At 50.7% G+C, this 17,365-nt stretch overlaps 2 protein-coding genes across 3 annotated transcripts in view; both read left to right on the top strand.

Moving 5' to 3' along the window:
• Positions 1-756: 756 nt before the first annotated feature.
• PSMA4 (proteasome 20S subunit alpha 4) lies at positions 757-8,395 on the top strand. 2 transcript variants are annotated; one of them, XM_045899241.3, is made up of 10 exons: positions 764-906; positions 2,154-2,220; positions 2,962-2,987; positions 3,215-3,257; positions 3,657-3,819; positions 4,994-5,071; positions 5,378-5,466; positions 5,931-6,061; positions 6,783-6,906; positions 8,011-8,395. In XM_045899241.3, exons 3-10 carry the CDS (start codon positions 2,985-2,987, stop codon positions 8,163-8,165), a joined length of 786 nt encoding a protein of 261 aa, XP_045755197.1. In that variant the 5' UTR covers positions 764-906; positions 2,154-2,220; positions 2,962-2,984; the 3' UTR covers positions 8,166-8,395. The 2 variants fall into 2 exon arrangements, with proteins under 2 accessions (XP_045755196.1, XP_045755197.1); XM_045899240.3 differs by lacking the exon at positions 2,154-2,220 and having other exon boundaries at positions 757-906.
• Positions 8,396-8,533: 138 nt separating this feature from the next.
• The window catches only part of CHRNA5 (cholinergic receptor nicotinic alpha 5 subunit), a 68,956-nt gene continuing 60,124 nt past the window's right edge, over positions 8,534-17,365 (top strand). The window contains exon 1 of the mRNA XM_064569731.1: positions 8,534-16,684. The gene's annotated coding sequence lies outside the window, so the exon portion shown is untranslated. The remainder of the gene's footprint in view (positions 16,685-17,365) is intronic.

The raw sequence follows: 17,365 nt of genomic DNA, 5'->3' as shown, positions 1-17,365 counted from the left end.
GGGGGGGCTCTGAGCCCCGTCCTGGTCTGAACGGGGGTGGGGGGGCTCTGAGCCCCGTCGTGGCCTGAACGGGGGGGGGTGGGGGGGCTCTGAGCCCCGTCTTTGCCTGAGCGGCGGGGGGGGGGGGTGGCTCGTGAGCCCCGTCGTGGCCTGAACGGCGGAGGGGGGGGGCTCTGAGCCCCGTCCTGGTCTGAACGGGGGTGGGGGGGCTCTGAGCCCCGTCTTGGCCTGAGCGGCGGAGGGGGGGGGCTCTGAGCCCCGTCCTGGTCTGAGCGAGGGTGGGGGGCTCGTGAGCCCCGTCGTGGCCTGAGCGGGGGTGGGGGGGCTCTGAGCCCCGTCTTGGCCTGAACGGCGGAGGGGGGGGGCTCTGAGCCCCGTCCTAGCTTGCTCTGTGTGTCCGCAGTAAGAGCGGAGGGCGGGTTCAAGAAGGGAGACCCGGAGGCGGGACGCCGGCTCGTCGGACGCGCCGTTAAGAGGCCCGCACGACTGCTCGTGTGACCCTCCACACGCAGCACACGCAGTGTGCTGGGAAGCAGCAGAGGAGGCGTCCGGGGGCCAGCACGGGTCCCAGGGTCCGCGGGGGGGACGGCGCGCCGGGCGGTGCCGGCCCCTCCCGGCCCGAGGGCGCGCGGCCGCCAGGGGCGGGGGGCTCCGGGCGCCGACGCCGCGCACACCCCAGGCCGGCGGCGGACCGCACGCGCGCACGAGGCGGTAAGGCCGCCCCCGCTCGGGTCGCCAGCTCCGGTCCCGCCCCCGGACTTCCGGGCCCGCGACGGCCCCGCCCCCGTGCTTTGCGCACGCGCGAGCGCCATATTGACAGCGGGTGCTCGGCAGCGGCCGTGGCGGCTAGTTTTCCTCCTCGAGAAAGTCTCGGCTTAGGTCTCCGCTCTTCCCTGTGTCCCGCAGGTAAGCCTTTGCCCCTGGGCGCCCGCGGAAGCTTGGCCGCCCTCCCCGCGGGCGGGGGTCGTGAGCGTCGCGGAGAGTGGTCTCGGCCTGCAGCCGCCGCCAAGGCACCGTAGGTGCCATGACTCTGCACCCGCTGCCTCGGCGACAGGCCGGCCGTCGTGGGGCTCGCCTGCCGGGGCGCGCGTCCGGGTGGGCTCGGGGGTCCGGCGCGCTCGTCGGGGCCGGGGGCCGGGGCCGGGCTGGGATCTAGCGCGCACGTCGGGGCCGGGGCTGAGGTCCGAGCTTGGGTCTCGTGCTCTCATCGGAGCCAGGGCTGGGGTCCGAGCTGGGATCTAGCGCGCACGTCGGGGTTGGGGACCGGGCACGGGATTGGGCGCGCACGTCTGGGCGGGGCCCGGGTCCGAGCTTGGACCTAGCGCACAGGTCAGGTGCCGGGCCTGGGATGGGGCTCAATCACGTCCGGGTCTGGGCGGGGGTCGGGGCATCGGGCTCGTGCGTCCAGGTCGGGGCTTTGGTTGCTTTGGTGCGCACGTCGGGGCTGGGGCCAGGGTCCGGTCGCACCGGCGGGATGGAGGCGTCTCTTGGGAGGGTCGGTATCGGAGAGTTGCCCCGCTGGAGCTGCACCCGAGGTGCGCAGCGGGGCTTGTGCTCAGGGCCATCCTTACCTTTTCCCTGCCTGTTGTAAGGGCCTCCTAACTGGTTACTTTTTCTTCGTTCTCTCTCTCTTTTTTTTTTTTTAATTTGTTTTTTAAGACTTTATTTGCGAGAGAGACAATGAGAGACAGAGAGCATGAGAGGGGGGAGGGTCAGAGGGAGAAGCAGGCTCCCCGCCGAGCAGGGAGCCCGATGCGGGACTCGATCCCGGGACTCCAGGATCATGACCTGAGCCGAAGGCAGTCGCTTAACCGACTGAGCCACCCAGGCGCCCTCTTCATTCTCTCTTCAGCCAGTGATCTTACTAAAGGTCATTCAGCTCCTGTGGCTCTTTGGCCCACAGTCTTTCCGTGGAGCCCATTGCTTGAGAGAGAAAATTCGCAGTTCTTGGGGCGGGAGGCCCTTCAGGGTTGGGGTCTGAGCTTGGATCCCCAGCTTACCTCTCCAGGCTTAATTCCCGGTATTCTGGGATTTAGGAAAATGGGCTTTGCAGTCTGAAGTTTGGCATTTACACTAAATCATGCTGAGCCCCAATGTTGACTTTTGTAGGAATAGAAGTGATGAACTAAGATTACCCCCCGTACCTCCTCTAGGTTGGGACTTCGTATCACTCTGGAGAAAGCCTCAGTCTCTTAACTTGGCATTCAAGGCTTTGCGTGGGTCTGTATACTTACTAAGCTCTCTAGCTTCTTCAGATTTTTTTAACTTTAGCAATTTGTCTCTCGCATTTTAGCTGTCCTGTCCCAGTGCCTTTGAGCAGGCTCTTCTTCCTGCCTGGCTGCTCTCCCATTCTCCCTTCCTCTGCCGTTCCCCTTAGGCCTAATGGCTCCCAGCCTTATTTCTGCCTCTCGCATCTCTAATTTGAATTTTTTTTTTTTGTATTTGTTTCTTAAAAATACTTTCTTGATTTTTTTTAAAGTTTATTTGTGAGAGAGTGAGAGCACCCACATGTGAGTGGGGAGGAGGGGCAGAGGGAGGGAGAGAGAATCCCAAGTGGACTCCATGCCAAGCATGGAGCCTGACATGGGGCTGGATCCCAGGACCCTGAGATCATGATGTGAAACCAAGAGTCAGACGCCCAGTGGACTGTGCCACCCAGGCACCCCTGCTTTCTTGATTTTTCCCCATCCTTCTTCCCACTCCACCCCTGGCATCTCTGTTTCCCTGTTGCTTTATAACTGTGTGTGTCTGCCTCCCTCACCTGAATACCAGACTGTAAGCTCTGCAGGGAAGGGATTGCTGTTCCCTGTTGTGGAATTCCAGCATCTGGCCTAGTGCCTGCTCTATCATAAATGTTAGATGAGTGAAGGGAGTGAACCAAACAGATTTTTTTTTAAGTCAGGAAATGCTCCTTAAATTGTAGATCATCGTTTTAATAATGATCTTACTTTCTTTTTACAGGAATTTTATAAAGTTCAGAAAACATGGTGAGTTGATACGCATGCCAGTAAGCTGTTGCCTGATAAATCCTATTGCTTGTACCTAGGGACTAGCATGAGAAAATTGGAATGGAAGGAAGAAGAGCTGGCACGGTGTCCTCTTCCTTACCAGTTTCCTCCCGCACACTGAGCTTTGCGTGCCAGGATGTTTTATAAGATGAATAGTGGACTTACTTCTGGTGGGTAGGAATCACTTGCCTGTTTTTCCTTTGCAGTCTCGAAGATATGACTCCAGGACAACCATATTTTCTCCAGAAGGTAAAATGGAAATTGTTTAAGCCATCTCAAATTAAAAAATGTCTTTAAATTAGAGTTTGACCTAAAGGGGGGGAAAAATCTACAGACTTTTTTTTCTTTTTTTAAGTTTTATTATTTAAGTAATCTCTACGCCCCACACGGGGCTCAAACCCACAACCCTGAGATCAGGAGTCCCATGCTCTACTGACTGAGCCAGCCAGGCGGCCCTACACACAAACTTTTTTTTCTAATCCTTGCTGAGTTGTTTATGCTTTTTGTACTTTGGACTGATTCTGGTCACCGGGTTGGTTAGGAGCCTCCTCGAGGGTAAAAGTGGGGCTCTTGTGTGTGTCCTGCCAGGGGTGTTGCTGACTGCCGTGGGGGCCCTGGTGCTGCTTACTCACTGCTTGTGTCCTGTAGGTCGCCTGTATCAGGTTGAATACGCCATGGAAGCTATTGGACACGCAGGCACCTGCTTGGGAATTTTAGCAAATGACGGTGTTTTGCTTGCAGCAGAGAGACGCAACATCCACAAGCTTCTTGATGAAGTCTTTTTTTCTGAAAAAATTTATAAACTGAATGAGTAAGTGAGATCTTCGGGAGGGGAGTGTAAAAATGTCTCACTTTCTCACGTAGTGACATCGCACATATTTCGGGAGGGCTATTCCATGTGACGTGGTACTTGAAGTGAACAGTTTTTACCTCTGAGAATTTTTGCTTCTAATTTATCTTGTTTGAAACCTTGAGGCCCAGGGCCATGTGTTACCCTTTTTAAGCACAGAGCCAAGCACTCAGTGGAGAACCTGCGTTGTGTAGTGATAGGAGCCCAGGCTTGGTAGTCACTCAGATTTGGGTGGATTTAGAAGCCGTGTGACCCTGCACTGGTTATTTAGTGCCTCTGGGTCTCAGCCTACTGGAGTAGTTATGGCAGTTTAGTGAAATAAAATAAATAGAAATAAGCTAGCACAGTGTCTGGCTTGTAGCAGGCCCTCAAAGCATTGTTCAGAATGGCTACTCAGGAATTCTGTGGAATTATACTGACTTTTACCAAACCACAGCCTCCCAGAGGTGTGGGGGCAGTTCAGCCGAGCCCTGTGCCCTTGGTGAGGTTTCTGTGACAGTGGGGTGTGTGGGACTTTGTAGCTAGCAGAGGGCAGGGCTTCCTGATTGGACCGTCCCCTAAGCGATGGGCCAGGTACCAGGCTTTTCTGATGGGCTTGTCCGAAGGAGTGCTGTCTCCTCCACGGCGTCACTGTCTCAGGCTTGCCAGGCAGGACAGAGGCTGTTGAGTCTGTGGGAGAGCCAGGGCAGACCAGGGGACGAGGGCAAAGAAAGAAGTGCACCCCTCGTGTGAGCCTAGCCCTGGGCTTCTAGGCAGGCTTAGAAAAGACCCTTCCCGTGGGTGCCCTCCCCTTCACCTCCATCAAGCCAGGCCCCAGGAGGGAGGAGGGCACAGAGGAACCTGTCTTCCTGTCTGGTAAGACCTCTGTTGCCTTTGTTGATGAATCTTGGGATTTCCTTTAGCTTCTTTGTGTTATTCTCTTGCCCCGTTCACAGGGTGGTGATGGTAAGCACATCTGTTGAGGAACTTACGGGTGCATTTGTTTATTTTTCATGTGGAATGACATCAAGTTGAAAGTCTACAAAGATGAAACTTCTGTCATTTCTATAGTAGCTTTGGAGCAAAGGTGGTGCATTTCTAACTGAACTCACAAACCCCTCCCTGCTTACCAATCAATGTCTTTCTTTTCCTCAAGGGACATGGCCTGCAGCGTGGCAGGTATCACTTCTGATGCTAACGTTCTCACTAATGAGCTGAGGCTCATTGCTCAAAGGTATGGTCATAAACAGCATCACTGAAGATACATACGTTAGTTTCGATGTTTCTAAGAAGTCATTTTTGCAAAGATCAGAGTCATTAAAAAATGTATTAATTGAAAATTAAAGTTTTCTTAAACCAAAGTTTAACGTGTTACTTCCTTTAAGGATATTAGGGTGTGGCCGTGCTCTCCTCCCCTCTTCAAATCACAGGTGGCTGTTAGATTGTCCCTGTGGCACAGATTTATTTTCAGAGGGTATTTTGCTTAGGGTGTATCTGTGTTTTAGAGAAAACTACTAATATGCCAATTTCTTTATCGTAGGTATTTATTGCAGTATCAGGAACCAATTCCTTGTGAGCAGTTGGTCACAGCACTGTGTGATATCAAACAAGCTTATACACAGTTCGGAGGTACTGAATTTTTTGGACATTGTATTCCAAAAAGTTAAACCATTTTATGGATAATAACCTTTTTGAGATGGTAAAAAGAAGTTGAAAATGAAATAAAACACTTTTCATAAATCTCTGCTTCCTGAATTAACTGGCTTCCGCTGTGTAGATTGTCATATGTTTTATTAATAGACTGCAGGAAGGCCATAATGCCATTTTCAAATCTGGAAACAAATTGCTTTTTACATAATAATGAAATTCAGCGCTGGTCCTCTGTGTCTTTATTCCCTTTCCTGGCTCTGTCCAAATCCTAGAGACGAAAGTGAGATTTTGGCTGGAGCTTATCTGTGGTGTTCAGAAAACAAAGCAGTTTATGAATGCTTCACTTCAAAGAAGCCTGTAGTCTCCCTCATGGGCTCAGGGAAGCGTGGTGATACTGAATTCAGACTGCTGACATGTTTGGCTGTTTGTTGTTGCTGTTAAAGGAAAACGTCCCTTTGGTGTTTCGTTGCTGTACATCGGCTGGGATAAGCACTATGGCTTTCAGCTCTACCAGAGTGACCCAAGTGGGAATTACGGAGGATGGAAAGCCACATGCATTGGAAACAACAGTGCTGTGAGTATTTTTATGCTGCTGTGAAATTGAGCAAAAGAGAACCACCATGATTTTCAAGTGGCCACGAGTATAAACAATTCTAAAATAGCTGGCGCAACCTTAATGCGATAGGAAGACATCTTGGGTTTCTGCTGGTAGCGAAGTTGCAAGCACTGCTCAGACTCCTGGGGCTCGCTGTCTACGTTTATAGTGAAAGGAAATGCTAATTTTCAGTGGGAAGGGTGGAAATAGATGTAGTTATTTTTCACATCCTAGTTCTCAGACCCCTTGACTTCTGTCACGGACCCCTTGCAGGTCTGAAGAGGTCCAGGTTGCAGACCCCATTCATAGAGCATCAACAGCCCCCTTGTCACCCCATCCCGTGTCTCCCCTCCCTGCCATCAGCATTGTGTGCGTTGGTTATAATGCCCACAGTGATTTCAGCCGTTATTCTTCTGACCAATCCATATTCCGAAAAAGTGCAGGAATTTTTTTTTTTAAAGATTTTATTTATTTCTTTGAGAGAGAGAATGAGAGAGAGAGAGAGAGCATGAGAAGGGGGAGGGTCAGAAGGAGAAGCAGACTCCCCGCCGAGCAGGGGGCCCGATGCGGGACTCGACCCCGGGACTCCAGGACCATGACCTGAGCCGAAGGCAGTCGCCCAACCGACTGAGCCACTCCGGCGCTCAAAGTGCAGGAATTTAACGGAAATTCTTAGTTGATTCTCCTTCATGTCTTACAGGCAGCTGTGTCAATGTTAAAACAGGACTACAAAGAAGGAGAAATGACTCTGAAGTCCGCACTGGCTTTAGCTATCAAAGTCCTAAATAAGACCATGGATGTGAGTAAACTGTCTGCTGAAAAAGGTAATTGGGGCTCACTCCTAACTGGCTCACTTGAGTGAGAGAAGCTGTTGTCCCCCTTCCGTTTGGCTCCTGTGTTCGGCCCTAACATCTTGTCCGAGTGCATTGAAACAGCAGCCTTATGAATTGAGCAGCCTTATACCTGTTTCCCAAGTGCGGGTGCTAGGCCTTAGTGAGGTTCAGTGCCTTGACCGTAATCCCACCCTGCGTTCTGAGCGTCAGGACTTGGGCCTGAATGTTCTTACTGTTCATAGTTAGAGATCTGAGCCATGCTACCTTTAGTTAATAATTGTCTGGTCGGCTTCTCGACAGCCTTGTCTGTGTTTGTGTATACGCACGGTAATATGCGTGTGGTTATGCATTTATCCGTGTGCTGTAGTGTATCTGAGGGATGACATACGCATGAGTTGTTAGAGCCTCTGTTCTTTTGAATCCACCGATCTCTTATGTTATCCCATGTTTGCAATTTTAAATACTTTAAGTTATATGATCATATAAAACACATTTCTAAATAAGGTTTTCAAAAATTGTGGTCAGTTAATGGATTGATTTAGTTTAGGATAATTTAGCTCCTGGTGTTCCTTAGAAAACACAGTCGACCTGCAGACTGTCCTGTCTTGTACTTCTCCCTAATTTCAAGGAGGCAATACTCTGTTTCCCCTGCTCAAAAAATTCCTTTTCCTTTGGTATTAGTTTACCACTTGTCTGTGGTCATGGAAGCTGCTTTCATGCCTTTGTTTTGAAGAGCTTTCAAAGTCCGTGAAAAAGGCGTGTGATCTGACTGTGCCTTCAGGGGCGCCCACGAGGACATGGAGGTTCCTTCTGGTCCTCGCAGCCAATGGCAGGCCAGCTAGAGCCAGGGGTTGGTGTGCTTTTTGCAGGAAAGTGACAGACTGGCGAGTCGGAGGTTGGGATGGGTGGGAGAGACACGTAAGTAGGAGTGTCGCTAGGAGGTGACAGGATGGAAGGTCATCTTCACTGTCGGAGTAGCTGTGAGCTGCACGCAGCACCAAGCCCGGGAGCGTGGGGAGCCTGGGCTCCAGGGGGAGCTGGGACTGTTGTTTGCCCGGTGTGTCCGCCCCATAACGTGCGTGTGCTCCCTTGCAGTGGAGATTGCCACCCTAACAAGAGAGAACGGGAAGACGGCCATCAGAGTCCTCAAACAGAAAGAAGTGGAGCAGCTGATCAAAAACCACGAGGAGGAAGAAGCGAAAGCCGAGCGGGAGAAGAAGGAAAAAGAGCAGAAAGAGAAGGATAAATAGAAGGAGAACCCAGGGCTTTTGTAGCTCACACGGGGCCATTTCAGAGTCCTCGCCATCCTTCTTTCCACCCTGAGAAAGCCCTCACTTGTTCTCGCTTGTGTGGGGAGACGTGGGTGGCACCAGCTGCATCGAGTCCTTGCCGTCTCTGTCCGCTTGAATCCTGTAGCGGCGATGATTGGTCGTGGGCGCCCTCGTCCCTCCTTGTTTTGGGTAATAAAACTTGGAAAGAATGGAGGTGGTGAAGGAAGAGCGTGCCTGTGGCAGGAATCGCCGATGGCCCCGGGATCAGTAAGGGCCACGGTCTCCCCGTGAGTTAGGTGCCCCATGGCGGCCCTCGTGCTTCCTGTCTGAGCTGTGGCGGTTGGCGTGGTGCTCGCTCCGTAAAAAGAAGGGTGGGGATTGCACGCTCAGGCTTTCCCTTGCTGGTGTCCCCCTTCTGTTTGGGGCAGACTAGAGCCGTCCTCTTGGTGTCTGGCAGGGTAGACTCCAGGGACGCAGGGGCCCCTGTCCTGTCCTCGGTCTTGATGGGTTCACACTGGACTGGAAGGGTGTGTGCACGCCTGCATGTACGTGCACGTCTGTGAGCGGTTAACGACACGTGGGAGGCCTGGCTAAGTGGAGCCCTACATACCCACCACCCCGCTTCGGAAACAGCACTTTCGAAGCCCCCTGGGTGTCCCTTGCCCACGTCTTCCCGTCTACGGTGCTCGCGCTCTGGTTTCCTGTCCCCCGTTCCTCTCACTAAGGCGGGTGGGCGACCCGGCTCCGTCCACAGGGATCTGTCTGAGGATGAAGGTGAGGGCCTGGCCAGGCCAGAGCTGGGGCGGGGGTGTGAGCAAGGCAGGCTGAGGATCCTGCTGCTGAGACAGGCCGCCCACAGCCCAGGCTGAGACGTTATGGTCAAGCGGAAAAGAGGAACCAAAGAGAACAGATTTGACTAGAGGGAGCTCCTCTGCTGAGTCTGGCTGTCATTATGTTTGAGTCAGTCCCCTCTGCCAGAAGATGTAGGGCTGCGCTCTGTAGAGTGGGAGCCTGGCCTGCTGCAGGACCATGTGGGAGTCGGCCCTCCTGTGCCCCACAGCCTGGGTGCAGGAGACGCCAGAGCTCCCCAGGTGATTCTCAAACTTGGAGACGCATTAGAAACACGCGGAGCCTGTTAGCACGTCTGGGTTGCAGGGGTGGTGTGTGCGTGCCCGCCCCACTGCTCGTGTTCCTGCCCAGGTTGGTTTTCAAGCCCCTTTGACAGAGTGCTTTTTTAATCCAAATGTCCTTTTCCCTGTACAGCTGGTTGCCGTTACTGCTAATAGCTGTGTTCTGTAGAATGGTCACGAACACTGAGCGAATACTGATCCGTGGCTCAGGGGGAATGAATACCAGGCCAGGTTCCTAAGAGCCTCTGGCCACATTTTGCTCAACCGATCAATGTGTGACCTTGTTTGCTGTGTGTTTCTGTTTAAAGACATCTTATTTAACGTGCGCTGGTAACTCATTAATCTTGAGCTCACGGCCAACAACGGTGACCCGCCGAAACAGAGTTAGTCTGACACACACATCTCAGTCTGGAGGGGCACTAGCCAGCACTTCTGCCCTGAGCTTAGGCGGAATCACAAAGATGTGAAAAATAGGCACAAAACAGACCGAAAGAAGAACGCTGTTGACAGTGTGGGCCGAAACGTGGAGGCAGGGTTCTGCTCTGATCCTGGCTGGGAGCGTGCGCACCTGCACCCGTCCACAGGGACCACGAAGGCCCCGTCCGTGTTGGCGTGGGGCTGGCTACAAGCAAATTTGCAAACACAGAATCTGAACGGTGAGGATCGGCTGCACGTGGTCACGTGACCTTTCGGGTCTCGCTCTGCACGGAAGTGGAGGTAGACGGAGAAGTGAGCTGCCTGTCTCCAGAATAGAGTCTGAGCCTTGGCCCCCACAGTCTCTCACCAGGACTGAGCCAGCCTGGTGCAGGGTCCTCCCTTCAGGCCGTCCTCAACACAGCAGCCAGAGGGCGCTCTCCCAGCGTAGGCTGGCCGGCCACCCTTCCTGCCCAGGGAAAGCCAAGTCCTTTACTCTGGTTTACCGGGGCCCCCACTGCTACCTTCTCTTCCACCAGGTGCTCATCCGAATGAGCCTTCTTGTTCCTTGAAATACCAGGTTTCTTCCACCCCAGGGCCTTTGTACGTGCCAGTCCCCCTACCTTGAGAATGCTCATCCCTGGGAGTGTCTGCACTGCCCACTCCACCATGTTCCAGTGTCACCTTGTTTGGGCCACTGCCCCAGGCACGCACCCTCCCTAACCCTGTGGGGTGTTTCTCCAAGCCCCCCCTCACCACCTGGTACATCTGCCTACTGTCCCAGCATCAGAAATGGGCACGTATTAGGCTTCTGATACTGAGGAATGAGTGAGTGGTTGTCCTTGATATGCTGGAGTGAAATCCTGAAATACACCCCCTTCCCATCCAGGGAGTAGAACTGGTGGGTTTGCTGTATTCTGACCACCCCTTGAGCACTTGCCTAAAGTCACGACAACTGTAGAAGCTGGGGGATGAGAGCCTAGTGCATTTTCCCACCACATCTGGAGCAAGTATTCAGGACTTCATCCTAATGATGGAAAAATCTCAACATATTCACCTTTTTAAAAAAAGATTTTATTTGACAGCGAGCACAAGCGGGGGAGAGGGGCAGAAAGAGAAGCAAACTCCCTGCTGAGCAGGGAGCCTGATGCGGGACTGGGACCCTGGGATCATGACCTGAGCTGAAGGCAGACCCTCAACCGACTGAGCCACCCAAGTGCCCCTAAGATTTTTTTACTATTTTAGGTCCTCTCTACAGCCAACGTGGGGTTTGAACTCACAACTCAGAAGAGTCACATGCCCCACTGACTCAGGCAGCCAGGTGCCGCTGACCCTTTTGTTGAAATAATGTCATGCTGGGAGAAAAGTAAAAACTGGGGGTGAGGGGCTGCCCTAACTGGTTTCTTCCTTGCTCCAAGGCTGTGTCTAGCCTAGATTCTCCCCAGCCCCTTTGCTCCCTCTGCCCTGTGGTGTATTTGTAGCTCTGGGTTGCAGGGTGTTGCCTGGTGCGGCCTGAAGGGAGCTTAGCAATCCTCATCTGAACGTGGGCTCTTTCCAGCGGGGGCACGGCTGGGGCAGGAGCACCTTGATGGGCAGAAGTAGGAAAGCAAAGAGCTAAAAGGTTGAAATCTTGCATCGATTTCATTTGGGCGAGTTACAAATCATGTTTTAAAAATGACTCGTGGGGAAAAAAAAATCAGGTGTTCCTGTGTATGATTTTACTTCTGGAGTTTCTCTTAATCAGAAAATAAGCAAGACTTGAATTTCTAGTCTAGCGCTTTGAAAGTTCCATGAAAGTATTTGTTAGCAATGCAAAAATATTCCATGTTCTGGGGAAAAAAAGCCAGAAAGTAGATTCATTTCTGTTCCTATTTATTATGTTCCCTGGTAATTTTAGGTGATGGCAATTTGTGGCTGAGCAAGACATGTTCTCAGTTATTACTGTGCAGGAAGGGCAGGGCTGTAATCAACTACTTGCTACTGTGGACACGTGCTGGACCCCTGGTGGCCGCGAGCTGCGGCTCGGGAGCGAAGGCCTGGCAGTGGGACAGCCTCACATATATATGGAAAGCCCGTAGCTGAGCCCAGCTGGAGCATAGCTTGTCAGGGGAAGACGGTTAAGGACAGGAGATGGGGTTGGAAATGAACGCTGAAGAGACCAGACAGCTTTGCAGACCGTGTGCCCTGTGCTCTGTGCCATGCAGGAGCTGCTGAGATTTTTGATTTTTTATTTCTTTTAATTATTTATTTGAGAGGGAGCATGGGGGGCGCAGAGGGAGAAGCAGACTCCCACTGAGCGTGGATCCCCACACGGGGCTTGATCCCAGGACCCTGAGATCATGACCGGAGCCAAAATCAAAAGTCGGACGCTCCACCAACTGAGTCCCCCAGGCGCCCCAGATTTTGAGTGAATGAGGGAAAGGAGTACGCCCTAACTCGAGTCCGGGAGCTGGATTGCTGGGAGGAGGCAAGGTGGGGAGACCAGCTGGGAGGCTCCAGAAATGGAAGGTTGAGGGTCTTGGTGGTAAAGGGAACGGAGGAAGGCAGCTCCCCTGGAGTGAGGGGTGAGAGGAGCAGGAAAGCTGGACCAGGGCCTCTCACTCAGAGGGGAGTTAAAAAGGCATTACGAACATGATGAGCAGGGCCTGGGCGGCTCAGTCAGTGAAGCGTCTGACTCTTGGTTTCGGCTCAGGTCATGATCTCACGGTTGTGGGATTGAGCCCCACGTCGGGCTCTGCGCTCAGGGCAGAGTCTGCTTCAGATTCTGTCTGCCTCCCCGCTCGTGCATGCACTCTCTCAAATAAATAACACTCTTGAAAAAAACATGATGAGCTCCTCCTAAAATTTTCTAACATCTTTTTTGTTGTTTTGGCCTGGTAGGGAAGAACTTGATAACAGTGCACATCACCCAGTGAAGTAATCCATGTCACATGCTTTTTTCCCCCTTTCTCTTCCAGATATTCTTCTTTCGTATTATTTTTGTGCTCTGTCTGCCCATGTCCTTGCCCAGAGTCCTGTCACGGCACTTAGAAAAGTCACTTATGAGCTCCTGGTCATCTGTGTCCCAGTGTCTTCTCCTTTTAGCATTTGCATTTTTGTTTTTCATGCTGATAATTGAAGGTTTTTTTGTGTTTTTGTAGGCAAAGTTATGAGTCATTTACATTTTTTGTTGTTAGTATAATATAAAGATATCCCTCATGCCAAAGTATATAAACATTCTATACAAAAACACTAATTTGAAAAGATATATGCACCCCAGTGTTTATTGCAACATTTTCAACAATAGCCAAACTAAGGAAGGAGCCCAATAAAGAAGATGTGATACACACACACACACACACACACACAATGGAATATGATTCAGCCATCAAAAAGAATGAATACTTACCGTTTGCAATGACGTGGATGGAACTAGAGAGTATGATGCTAAGTGAAATAAGTCAGTCAGAGAAAGACAAATACCATATGACTTCACTCATATGTGGAATTGAAGAAGCAAAATAAACAAAAAAGAGAAACCAAGAAACAGACTCTTACCTACAGAGGACACATTGCTGGTCGCCAGAGGGGAGGGGGGGGCGGGGGAGACAGGTGATGGGGTTGAAGGGGGACACCTGTCGTGATGAGCAGTGGGTGATGTGTGGAAATGTCAAGTCGCTAGATTGTGCGCCTGAAGCTAATACCACACTATATGTTAACTATACTGGAATTACAATGTTTAAAAAGTGTATAGACATTCTTCTAGTAAATTTGTGGTTTTTTCATGCATAATTTAAAAAATATAGTTGGTGGGGCGCCTGGGTGGCTCAGTTGGTTAAGCGACTGCCTTCGGCTCAGGTCATGATCCCGAGGGCCTGGGATCGAGCCCCGCATCGGGCTCCCGGCCCCGCGGGAAGCCAGCTTCTCCCTCTCCCTCTCCCCCTGCTTGTGTTCCTGCTCTCGCTGTCTCTGTCTCTGTCAAATAAATAAATAAAATCTTTAAAAATATATATATATAGTTGGTAAACATATAAAAAATATAATTGGTATCTATTTTTAAAAGTCAGGATTGCAATTAATCATGCAACCTTAATTCGGTCGTTCAGACTAATGTTCTTGAATGAATCCGGAATTAGATAAAATGACATAGTTACTTACCTTTCTTTCGTCACGGCTTTATTGAGACATAATTATTATATACCTCACAGGTGAACCCGTCAAAAGCACGCACTCGGTGGCTTTAGTGAGTTTTCACGGCTGTGCAGCCGACACCACGGTTTAGAACGCTCCCACTTTCCCAAACAGAAGCCGCGTCCCACTTGGCCGTCACCCAGCGCCCCCGGCCCCGGGCACCCGGCCCGCTTGGTTTGCCTGTCATGGGTGTGTCATGGCGTACGGTCCACAAGCCACCACGCGGTCACCCGCAGCGGCGTCTCCCCGAGCATCATGTTGTCAAGGTGGCTCGCAGCCCAGCGCGTGCAGGCAGGTCACAGCTACGGGGTAAGAGAAGCAACGGCCGGAATCTATTGTTTTTATTGCTGAAGAATACCCCGTTGTGTGCTCGCCCTGCGTGGTGGACGTGAGGGTGGTTGCGTTTGGGGGCTCTTGCGAGTGGCACCGTCACGAATCCTCATGCACAGACGTCGTTCCTCTGGGGCGAGTCCCCAGGTGGGGTTGCTGGGTCATATCTTGGTTTATTTTTAATCCGTCTTCGTGCTAGACATTCCTATTAGCGATTCAGATTTTAAAAGGCGTCTACTTTCCCCTATTTTCTCCTAAAAGAGCCCCGTATAAGTGGAAACCGGATTGAGTCCTGAGTGAGTGTATATGAATTTGTTAGTTACCATTGAAGTAGGCCTCACGGTTGGAGAGGACCTTTGATTCCTTTCATGTTGGCAGGAAGAATCTCTTCTCTAAGGGCCTTTATCCTGAACACTAGGACAGGACGAGTCTTTGATTCTATACCTAAGGGCCTTATATAATAACATTCTCTGAAAAATTCCAAATCGTACAGGACGGGAGAATCCAGGATAAATTTTCTCCTGGGTCCCGAACAATCCAGTAACTTACTTTTTTCTGATGATAAGGCAGTGTGTGCTCACTTTGGGAAATACACAAGAGATGAAATCAAAATCTCCCATACAAGCTTGCCCGGCCACGGTGCCCTTCTGTCAGTGGCCCGGATGCTGAATAAGTCTACTGGTAGACTTTGGCAAATTACAGGCCATTTGTTTAAACATAGTTTCAAAGGAGAAATTACAATATGTATTTTTCCTTCTCATTGCTTCCCGAAAGTATTTTGAAGCCCTGAAGCCTTAGAAAACCCTTTCTCAAATAGCAGAGCAGAAAGTGTCGTTTGTGGGGCAAACTGTGTGTGTCACTGACCTCATGTTTGCTAACCCTCACAGTCACCTTCTAAAACGTTTGTTATAATGACAGCACTCACTTGCCGAGGGCCTAGGATGTGCTTGGTGATTCAGAGGCATCTTTCCGTTACGTGGTTGAGCAAACCAAAGCTCAGAGAAGGTGAGTGATGCGTGCCAGTCCCCCGGGTGCCTCTGCTCCCGTGTGGGCTGTCCTGCCTTCCACAAGGCCTCCTGCACCTGTCCCCCGGCACGCATGGCTTCCCATCGGGGAATTTCACACATTTATAGGGACAATAATGAAGCTTGAGCTTGAGCACCCCTCACCGGCGTGGCCCCATCCAAGGGCCCCGGAAGGACTCTAACGACGTGTTCTTATGTTCCTGTGCTTAGGGTTTGCGAGAGGGAGATGTTTTAGCTGCAGCTGGTAAGTCCTGCTGTCTGTTCCCACACCCACTTCCCCTCAATTTGGAGGGCTTTGGAGGGGTCGCGGCTGTGATGTGGGCCGTGGGCCGTGAGGTGATTGTTGATCATCCCAGTGTAGGAATGGCTTCCTGGGCATTTCCTTCCAAACACTATTCCAGCTAACCCGGCGTCAGGCCGGGGAGGTGTGGGAACGGAAGCTGCGTGGTGCCCGTTGTTGGAAGACAAACAAGGCTCGACATGGATGGAGTCAGAATCCAGTCTTCAGACGTGCAGAATTATAAGCTGAAGATTCAGCTCTCAAGGCCAAAAAGGCGGGAGAAAAAGTACTACACACATGTGTCAGTTTATCAAACCATGGTTTTCTAGATACTGCAATATTTGTCCACTTCTAAAAAATGAGTAGTTTGTTGAGTCTTATTAAGTTATGAGGACCCCCACCCAAATAATATAAGAATCTTCACTACAAACCTGTCGCTGATGTCCACTGTCCTGAGAAGGAAGTCCATGCTCTCCAACCAGGCCTCACCCCACTCCCTGCATCTTGACGACTCTTCTCCGTCCTTCCTCACAAAGCTCTCTTCTACCTTAGAGCTGCACCCGAGCTGCCTCCCTTTATCTGGAATGCCCCCCCCCCCCCCGCTGTGACTGGTGCTTTCTCTGTCTCCTAGCTCAGGCCACCACCCCAGGAAGGCATTTTCTGACCCCCTCCCCATCACTTTCTATTTATTTCTTCAAGAATTCTTAGCAAATTCTGGAACTATCTTGTTTATTCTCTGCTTTCCTCCCCTAGGCATTAAGTTCTGTCTTGTTTGCTGCATCATCCCAGGAACTGGGCATATGGTTGATTCTCAAATAGCTGTTGAATGAATAGCTGGGAAGTGACAACAAGATTCCAAACTCATGTTTATTTGACATCAAAGACCAAAGGCTGTGTACTTCCCAATAGGCTGCCATTGTTTCCCAGTCTGTTATCCCACAGAGCACTGGGGAGATCAGACGTGCATCAGAAGCACAACAGGCAAGTTCAACTCTGGTTCCCTGATGACAAGAAGATCATATGCAATCAAGGATCAAAATGTCCTTTGGCATGCAGATGGCCTCAAGTATTCCTTAGTGTGCAAGAAATTGAAAACACCTGAAATTAATCAGGCACGTTCTAGACGAGCAAGGGAAGATTGCAACTCAGGTGAGACAGCTGTGGAACTGGACGTTACCAAACGATTTCCAATTGTCAGAGACTTGGCTCAGGTGGCGTGGAATTAGGTTAAAGATAATCAATTCTCTGGGACAATCAATGTCGTATATTACTCTAACCCTCAGAGGGAGCTCTTTGTGTTGCTGAAAGATGCTCATCTGGTCTTGCTTCTTAGCCATAAAAAAACTTGACATCAATTAGTATTGCACAGGAACTGAAGCTGGATGAGAACCCTTGCTAAATAAATTAGAGTGGATAATTAGAGCAGATTCCCAAACGTACAAGAGAAACAGCTCCAGTTTTGTCTCATCTTATCCTCCCTTCCATAAAAGCATTATGTGGCAGTGTCCAGATTACAAATGGAAATCTATTTAATTTTGAATTTTTTGTGTGCTTTTTTTTGAGTTTCAGAATTTCATAATATCCCTTGATTGGAGTGGGAGTAATCTGGGAACAATTAAATTGGCAATCATTAAATTAAATTCTAAAATGGCAGTCCTCCTGCTGGGTGTGCATCCACAAATTTCTGGAGCATCTGTGGTCCATACCCACGGTGTAATTTATCCTTTGAACTTACTTTTGATGTATGTAGCAGTGTCTGAATATCTCTCAGTTCCAGAATAGAAAGTGAGTGACGTCCGTTTGTGTGTTTGGTAAGAACACTTAAATTCT

This window comes from Mirounga angustirostris, unplaced genomic scaffold (assembly GCF_029215605.1).
Source record: "Mirounga angustirostris isolate CCGP_5_RB_7025 unplaced genomic scaffold, mMirAng1.0.hap1 SCAF_9, whole genome shotgun sequence".
Classification (NCBI taxonomy): domain Eukaryota; kingdom Metazoa; phylum Chordata; class Mammalia; order Carnivora; family Phocidae; genus Mirounga; species Mirounga angustirostris.
Note: the sequence above shows the minus strand (reverse complement) of the source record. Positions and strands in the feature narration are given on the sequence as shown.

Bases quoted from the DNA above. Each gene is read 5' to 3' on its own strand.
- PSMA4 (XM_045899240.3), top strand. The intron at 3,258-3,656 runs GTAAAATGGAAA...TGTGTCCTGTAG, and splicing joins AACCATATTTTCTCCAGAAG to GTCGCCTGTATCAGGTTGAA. The intron at 3,820-4,993 runs GTAAGTGAGATC...CTTTTCCTCAAG, and splicing joins AAAATTTATAAACTGAATGA to GGACATGGCCTGCAGCGTGG.